Below are 9402 nucleotides of genomic sequence, written 5' to 3' on the forward strand. Positions count from 1 at the left end.
TAGTTGAAGCATGCTGTAAATTACTACCTTAAGGTATAAAAAGAAAAAAATATAAAGAAAGAAAGAGTGAAGCAAAGTTAAGCCAATCTGAGTAAAACAGATGAACTAAATTAGTTCCTAGCCTAGTGGCTCGTCTTCACATTAATACAAAAGAATCCGAATGCAATTTACAATTTCTAAAATTCTAAAACAGACTTTAAACGTTCTTCTAGGTAAACTTTCACATTAATACAGAAGAATCATGACACAATTTACATATTCTAACACAGATTGTATTATGTGATAGATCTGTTGATGCTTACGTTTTTAAAGGTTTCACATACATCAATATGTTTGTTCTCCTCATTCATTGAAAAATTACTCTAAAGAATAAAGACCTGAAGAAGTGTCCATGAAACAGAGCCTGACAACGCAAAAGAGAAAAATACAAGAAATAAAACTATCCCAAAAAATCAGCCTGTCTCGACTGAGGATCGAACCTCAGACTTCCGGATTACACTGTCACCTGATTACTGTTTCATACACACTTTTGTCAGATCTTTATTTTATACCAGTGCCTGCTCCCTAATTTGTCACCTTGATATTTTCAAATGTGTCAGTGCATGACATTATCAGTCAAAAGGTGAACATTTTAGATTTGCATTTTTTGCATTTTCTAAAAGTAAATGCTCACCAGAGCATTTTAATCTTTATTTGAAGTAAATCGGGTGATTTTTCATGAAGTTATGGTCAGATGTATAGGAAAGGTATTCAGCAACTTTTCTCAAATTTCATACTTTTTCAACTTGACTAGCTGTAAAAAATATTTATAAGTGAAATTAAGGTTTGATATTTCCAGTAGAAAAAGGAAGGGTTGATTTAATCATTTATGACAAGAACTCATTTTTGATAAAAATTGACCTTCTAACTAAACTTGGCAATATCTCAGTTCAAATCTTTTCTTTCAAATATCAATTTGTGTACTTACTGCTGTTCCATTTTTTCATTTGACTCCTGATGCAAGGCAAAGATCATGGCTGCTGTATCAAACTTTTCAGCTTGCTTGAGTCTTTTCTGTTCTCTCTAATAAAAGCAAAATGGAATATCTTTATAAACACAATTGTGACCCAATGCCTCTAAGCAGTATTATCTCGGGGTGATTCAAACACCAAAAATTGAATTAATAGTCCAAAATATGAAATCTGGGTTAAACTTTTACTCTCCATTGAAGACAATAGGCATACCATTTTAAAGTGACAAAAAAGAAAATCTCAAATTTCTGGTTCTCTCTAATTTAAAATCACTTTTAGTCACCTGGCTCACCCCGGCATAAAACCGTATAGGTCATAATTTATCACTTTAACGTGGCCATGAAAACGTATTTCTATTCTCACTATTCATTAAATCCTATTAAAACAATTTCTTTGCACTCCTTTACGCCTACCCTTCTCCATAAAAATGCTTTTCTAGATTCATACTCAATTACTAAAGCTTGCTCCATATCGGTCTCGCGTTAACATATTTTTAAAAGTATCAATATCCTTAAAACACACCATTATAGTTGAAATACAGATAAATCGTAATGCTCAGACTTGAACTGTAACAAATGTGTAAGCTTTTTTGAAAATATATATTTCAAAAAGTGCCAAAAAAAAAAAACAAACAAAAAAAGAGAGAGAAGAAAAAAAAATATATATATATACATATATATATATAACTTCTATAGCAAATCAACTATAATAACTACCTTAAGTTTGGCCAATGAGAGTTGTCTTTCTTTTTCTTTCAGTAACTGATCCGTCTGATTGTGTAGAGAGGCAAGTAGTGCTGCTTTCTCTTCCTCGAGTTTCAAATCCAAATTTTCGAGGACATTCTATGGAAACAAAAGGAAAAGTGATTCGTTTTTCTCTTTTCTTCCTCGTCTAAATAAAAAAATGAGAAGTATTGTAAATGTATATCAATTTGTCATCATTTTCATGGAAAATGAGATTTTGAAAAGATAATTAACCAGCATAACAAAACAACCTCCCCCCCCCCCTCCACGCCCCCCCCCCCCAAAAAAAAATTTGATAAAAAAAACCCCAACTCACTTTTTTCTTTTTGCTGACTTCTTCTTCAGCAAGATTGTCCAAAGTTTCTTCATCCACTTCCAGTCCCTCGGCTTCTCGTTCTGCTTTCAATTTCCGTTTCAGTTCCAACTTTTCTTGTAGCCGTCTCTTGCTTTCTGCCTCACTCTCGCCCAGTAATCGACTGATCTCTAAATAATACCGAAATAAACAAACAATCTTATTTCTTATTTCTATTGATATAAAAAGACAATGTTTGTGCTTGACTGTGTCAATCTATTAGGTCGGGGTGAACTTGATGCCAAAAGTGATTTTAAAGTTAAAATATCAAGAAATGTGAAATTGTATGTGATGTTTTTATTTTGTTTGTCACTTAAAGAAACGATATCCATTGCCTTGAATCAAACATATAAAGTTAACACTTTTGGTATATTTTTAATTATAAATTCGATTTCCAGCATCTCAATCACCCGACAAAATATTGTTTTGAAACGTCTGGTTACATTTTTGTAATTTGCAATATCTTGGTCGACAACCTTCCCTTAAAATATAATTATGATGTCAATTTTTAAAAATCTGGAATACACTTGTAATTTCTCATTTATTTGAATATCGATTTCGATTTTAATTTCAGATTTTAGATGAAAGAAAGTGTGTTTGATTTTTAAATTTTTTTTAGTTTTCTGATTCTTAAAATTTATTAAATTTTTTCTCTCTCAAAAAATCATTGATTTCTTTTTTATTTGATTTTTTTTTCTTGAAAAATTAAATGTTCTCTTTTTCCTTGTAAATCCTACTGTATTCGTCAATGTATATTAAAACAAATTTGAAAAAATTATTTAACGACAGAAGATGTTAAGTTGTTAGTTTTCTTATTTAACGACAGAAGATGTTAAGTTGTTAGTTTTCTTTCTATGTTGTCTCTTTTCTCATCAGATATAAAGAACAAAGGTACAAAATAAACCGCCTAGATGGAGTTTATCCTTCACTGATAGGAATGTGAGCACTAACCACTGCTATGTGGTCTTGTGGTAGACACTCGCTTTCAGATAGGAAGGACCTGAGATCAAACCTCGCTCGGCGCATAGTTGAGTCCTTGGAAAAGGCTCTTTACTCACATTCTCTCACCGTACTCAGGTGTAAAATGAGTGCCTGGCCATTAAAAGCGTTGTCTCTGTCTGAAAAAAATATAATATCGCCTTACAGGAGTCATGTCTTGTCCTAAATGTTAAAATGTTGCTGTTGGACAGGGACCCTTGTAAAGTGCTTTGAGCAAGTTCAGTGAATATTGCTCTATAGGAAAGCTCAATTTTTTTTTCTTCTAAATTTATACAAACAAATTTCTAGAATTCATTGTCCAACTTACCTGTGGTTTGATCCAAATATTGACCCAAAAGAGCAGCAGCTTCATCAATCTTTCCTTCTTTCCTCAGTCTTCTCTCCTCCCTCTTCAAAGCAAGTATCTTCTTCTGCTTCTCTAGTTCAGAGAGTCTGTTCCAATCATTTTCACCCATTTCCTTCATCAATGCCTGTAAATTTTGCACAATATAACGTTACAAACCGGCTCACATTTTAATTTAGGAAATGATTGAACTATTCTCACAATTAAAAACTTCGGTACGACATAGACGATTTACAACAAATATTTTAGTGATTACCTACTTAATTCAAATTCAAGGTTCAAAGAATTTCGCAGACTCAGCTCTTTATTGACATAGCTAGGCAGCTGAATGGATAGAGCATTGCACTGTAATTGTAATTTTATGAGTTTAAATCCCAATGGAGACTAAAACCTCAAATATTTAAGGTTAGAGGTCAATTTTTTTCCTATCATAGACTGACATAAATTGACTAATTCACTGAGAATTATTATTGGTGATATCCGTCTGGCTAAATTTCCTTTTTAGAATAGAGAAAATTAGCAATGAAACAAAATGATGAACTGAGATGAACAACTAATGTAACAAAAGAACTGAGTCGGGTTTAAAAAAAAAACTAAAATAAAGCAAAACAACAACAAAAACAATAATAATAACGACGACAACAACAAATAAACACAAACTAAAATCAATCTTGCAAACCTCACCTTATTAAATACCTGTTTTTTAAAAAATAATAGAGATATTCACTACCTTGCACTTAAACAATTTTCCATCTACTCACCTCCATGATCAGCTTGTCTTTCATTGCGTCATATTTCTTATCCAAAGCTTTCACAACTTCAGCATCCTCCTCTCCCACACTTTCTTTGTTTTCCTCATCAGAGAAAATATCTTTCTGTTGGGCCAATTCGAAGAGCACGTTGGCAATATTGTCATAAATTCCGTTTTGCAACATTTTACGTTGGGTATGAAGATAAGTCCTCTTGCGATCAATGTCCTAAAGAAAAGAAATGGTATATTTTATCACATCTTTAAATAAATGAATAATTTATACAACCCTTTGTCTGTGTTTGAAACTTTTATTCCATATTTACTTCATACTGAATAAAACTGACAGGATCTCGTTTAAAGTATCAAATAAATATAAATGTTTTTAACTGTTAGAAGAATGCTGGCATTAGCCTTATATGTGTTTTGTTTGTTTATTTACTCTTTTTTTTCTGAATCTTTGTACGTGTGTATGTGTTTGTGTTCGTTTGTGTGTGTGTGAGTTTGTGCATGTCATTTAAAACAATCGCATGATTCAAGGTCAATAACTAGCAAAAGCAGTCTAGCATATAAAAATAATTGCAATTTCATAGAAAAATGTAAATGGGAAGGAAATGAAACAATACTGTATTTTTCAACAAATCTCAACAAATTTCGGTCCACAAAGAAAAACAAATAACTCTCTTCTTAACTCATAAAAACTCCTTTATCTTCTAGTCTTAAAAATGGTTATGAGAAACTAATCAGCAATTAATCAAATGACAAGATGTAAGCTAATTTAAATAAATTGTGTCTTTTTTTTTCTTCTCTAGACTCACTGCATCTGCCAATTGCTGCATCATTTGCGAGGCTTCCTGATCCTGTTTCATTTGCAAATCGGCCATCAATTCAACTTTGACATCCTCGTCTGATGCCAATTCCCCTTCTGCTTGCATATCACGTTTCTTTGCCTCTATTGCTAAAGCAGCAGCTTCCTGAAAAATGAAATGGAGCTTTGCATATCATCTTTGAATACATTGAGAGTCAAGAACGTCTATATTGAGAATCATATCACTAAATTATCCATCTTTTTTATTTTTATCAATGTGTCCAGAGTAACAAATAATTGATCTGATTCTTGTTTGTTGACTATCATATGATTATGTTCATTTTGTTAACTAGAAATTGTGTTTTGAATTGCGTTCTGTATTACCAAAGTGCATAAAAATAAATTTTGGACGTTAAATAATGATGAAATATGGACCGGAAATTACTTTCCATAATCTATCCAATCAAAAACGTTATATAAGTTTGTTTTTTAGTCATAAATCAGCTAATCAACAATGCCAATATCGATTCTATGTCCTGTTTGTAACAACATAAAAGAGAGAGAGAGAGAGAAAGAGAGAGAGAGAGAGAGAGAGAGAGAGAGAGAGAGAGAGAGAGAATGAGAGAGAGAGACAGACAGACAGACAGACACAGAAAGAGAGAGAGAGAGAGAGAGAGAGAGAGAGAGAGAGAGATAGAGAGAGAGAGAGAGAGTGTGTGTGTATGCATGTGTATGTAAAAAGAAAATTAAGAGCGGAATAAAAAGATCTCTCTTTAATCTTTAACTCCCCTGTTTTCTCAATGTTTGAAATAAGGCAGCTATTTAGCTTCAACTTACTGCAAAAATCTTTTGTGCATCATTTTTCTCTGAATTTTCAGACTCCCTCCATTTGTTAAAGAGCTCTTCAGTCTCTTGCAGTTGTTGCTTCAACTCATCATCTGTCATAATGCGCACCTCATCTCGAGCTTCTCCTTCAGACGCTTCATCAATGAGCTGTCAAGTACCATAATAAAAAGTCACATCAAATTCAGTTGGCAAAAAAAAAATTTATAAATAAATAAGATAGTATTCGAAGAAAAAAAATTATGTGATTAAAGACCTATATTATCCATTTGTCTATTGGTTAATTAGTCTATGTCAAAGCAAAATTAAAAAGAAATCAAACCTCTTACTTCTTAAGTAGGTCTATAAAACGTATATCTGCAAAGATATAATATCAAGTATAGATAAAGTATACCTTTGCTGTTGAGCAACTGTTCACAGTTCAAATCTTGAAATTGTCTTATAGATAAATAATAAATACCAAAACATTCAACCACGTTTCAGGAATTTTTTTAGAGTGGGGTCTCAGATTTATGATCACGTCTCAAATACTGGCGGAACAAAAATGACCTTGGAGGTAAAATTGTTCAGAAAGGTTACTTGTCTCTACTTTGTATTCACCTTAATAAAAGTTCAGTTTAATTCTAGAATATCTACTACAATTTTGACAGTAAGCTAGGGTAAAAACATGATAGATTTATAATCGAATTCAGAAAACTATTTATGGTCAGTAAAACGATATCATTTGAAATTTGAGCTAATAAAATGATGGAAAGAAGAATAAGGAAAATGATAAAAATTCATGAAACAAAGAGAGAGAGAGAGAGAGAGAGAGAGAGAGAGAGAGAGAGAGAGAGAGAGAGAGAGAGAGAGAGAGAGGAGAGACAGAGAGAGAGAGAGAGACAGATATATATATATATATATATATATATATATATATATTATATATAAATATAGAGAGGAGAGAGAGAGGAGAGGAGAGAGAGAGAGAGAGAGAGAGAGAGAGAGAGAGAGAGAGAGAGAGAGAGAGAGAGAGAGAGAGAGAGAGAGAGAGAGAGAGAGACTTGCTTGGCTCAAAAGATTTCTTTCATTCTGATGCCTGGAGTCCAGGAGTTTGACAACAGATTCGTCCAGTTTTCCCCCATCCTGTTCATCGTCATCAGACACAATAATGGACTCGCCCCTGACTAAGTTATCTCCTTGCAGACGTCTCTGTCTGGCTTCCTCCAGCCGACGTTTGGCAAGCTCTCGCTGTCTTTTCCGTTCTTCTTCATGACTCAATTTGAATCTTTTAAAAAATGAAAGAAAAAAACAAAAAAAACAAAAAACAAACTATATCTAAACTCAAAATTTTTCTAACCCAGTAATGAGAAAAACAGATATTTTGAAAATGTTGGAGCTTGGTAATAGTAAGTGCTATAGAATTGTGATGCACATTTGTTATCACACCCTATAAAATCCTTTAATACCTAAAAGTATGAAAAAAAGGCGAGGTTTCAAAATATTGGATAAACGGGGGAAGGGGGGGGGGGTTGGAAGAAAAGGATAGTGTGGCAATTCATTTCTGTATATAGGGCAAAAGTTGATTAATTCATAAAATAAGTTCATAATGATAAGCAATTTGTCTTTACTAGAATTGTTATTAATACCCGACTTGCATATTTTAATTGAAACTATCTATTCAAAATAAGATAAAAGCAATAATGAGACATTATTTGAATTGCTCCATTGTAAGAAAGCGTGGATTGAAAAAATATAAAATATATGAAAAAGTGTGCATCATGTATAAAAATTAATTAAGAAAACAATGTTGATGAAGACGAAACATGAAACGTCCACTTTTTTGTTTTCAAAGGTTAAGTAGAATGTTACATTCAACTTCATCATTGATTTTATTTTTTTGTTTTCAAGCTTTAAGCAACAAATCAGCTTTAAAGCTGCTGGAACAAGTTGTCAAATACGAATGCATACCTTTCTTCTGCGTCTTTACAAAGATTCAGTAACATGGCCGCTGAGTCAAACTTGCTTTCTTGCCGGAGGCGCCTTTCTTCCCTTTGTAGTCTCAGCTTTTCTACTCGTTTCAGTCTTTGTCTCTCTGCTTCGTCCTCTGTCTCTCTTAGTCTTCTAAGGAGCTCTTCTTTTTCCTGAGACAAATTTTAAATATGCAAAGCGTTATTTATTTGTGTGGTGGTCTTATGGTAAGACACTCGCTTTTGGATTGGAAGGTCCTGGGTTCGAGCCTCGCTCAGTGCATAGTTGAGTCATTGGAGAAGGCTCTTTACGCACATTCTCTCACAGTACTCAGGTGTAAAATGAAAACCTGGCCATTAACAGTGTTGTCTCTGTCCGAAAAAAAAATTGTAATATTGCCTAACAGACATCATGTCCTGTCCTAAATGTTAAATGTTGCTGTTGGCCAGGGACCCCTTGTAAAACGCTTTGAGCATGTTAAGTGGATATTGCCTATATAAAAGCTCAATTAAAATTTTTTTTTTAAATTTAGGCAAACTGACCTCTGAATACCTTGTGTATGTAAACTTAGTCATAATTCATTCTTAATCAGGCTTTGCTTTGAATTTGTCCTAGGAGGAGCATTTTTTGTTTCATAGTTGACATTGTTCCAAATTCTTTGTTTCTAATAATAATAATTTTTAAAAATTCATGAATGCTACATCTGTATCTGCCAATGAAAATATTGCACTTGTCTCCTCTCCCAATTTTTGAACTCGAAAATGAAAAAAATAATTTAAAAAATCAAAGAGACCAAGTATCCAAGTCAATTTCATGATAGACCAAAGTTTCAATATATTCACAAAGATAAAAATTGTAAACTATCGGTCTGACCAGTAATCGGGAGGTCTAAGGCTCAATCCCTAGTCGATGCAGGCTGATTTCTGCTTGTATTTTTTATTTCTGCTTTCTACGGCACTGTTTCATATACAAATTTTAACATTTTTATCTTACACCAAGACCTGCTCCCTAATTTGTCACACCGATATAATTAAAATCAGTTGGTATCCTGAAGTACCTTCTCGCTGCAGTCCTCCAAATAGAGAAGAACGTTTTTCCTCTTTTGTCTTTCTTCTTCTTCTTCTTGTGCTATCTCCTGAGCCTCCAACTCGTCACATTCCTCTTCGCTCATACCTTAAACAGACACAAATAGATAGTAGATTGTTAACACCGATAAGTGCGACAACAGAGACTTAAAAAAAAACAAAAAAAAAACCAAACAATTACAATAACAACAACTACAGCAGCAGTTGAGCAGCAACAATAACAACTACAGGAATGGTGCTTATGTCCCTATGAATTCTGTACTGAAATCATACGCACTTTTTCAGATATGAATTTTGTAGAACTAAAGTACCTCAGGTTGCACCAATGACAACCAATGTGTTAATAAATAAATAATAAAAAAATAAAATTCCCTTAATTCATTCCATACGGGAAATTTGTCTCCAGGCTCTATTCCAAGGAAAGACTGGTATAACCCAGGTGTCAACCGCTCCTAATTCAATGAACTTTCTCCTCCTAATTCTTCAGGATATTTTAAGCTTAATCTCCCCTCTCTTAAGTA

The 9402-nt window shown here is 33.2% G+C and overlaps 1 protein-coding gene across 1 annotated transcript in view; it reads right to left on the minus strand.

Moving 5' to 3' along the window:
* Nucleotides 1–9402, minus strand: part of LOC144975984 (uncharacterized) — a 61885-nt gene that overhangs the window by 18410 nt on the left and 34073 nt on the right. Inside the window, exons 29-38 of the mRNA XM_078920234.1 lie at nucleotides 8854–8969; nucleotides 7797–7969; nucleotides 6894–7113; nucleotides 5841–5996; nucleotides 5014–5169; nucleotides 4209–4424; nucleotides 3412–3574; nucleotides 2070–2236; nucleotides 1727–1852; nucleotides 968–1062 (exon numbers count right to left, since the gene is read on the minus strand). Of these exons, the coding sequence (XP_078776360.1) occupies nucleotides 968–1062; nucleotides 1727–1852; nucleotides 2070–2236; nucleotides 3412–3574; nucleotides 4209–4424; nucleotides 5014–5169; nucleotides 5841–5996; nucleotides 6894–7113; nucleotides 7797–7969; nucleotides 8854–8969 (1588 nt within the window). The remainder of the gene's footprint in view (nucleotides 1–967; nucleotides 1063–1726; nucleotides 1853–2069; nucleotides 2237–3411; nucleotides 3575–4208; nucleotides 4425–5013; nucleotides 5170–5840; nucleotides 5997–6893; nucleotides 7114–7796; nucleotides 7970–8853; nucleotides 8970–9402) is intronic.

Source organism: Berghia stephanieae, chromosome 6 (assembly GCF_034508935.2).
Source record: "Berghia stephanieae isolate SIO BIC M18660-M18661 chromosome 6, UCSD_Bste_1.3, whole genome shotgun sequence".
Taxonomy (NCBI): Eukaryota; Metazoa; Mollusca; class Gastropoda; order Nudibranchia; family Aeolidiidae; genus Berghia; species Berghia stephanieae.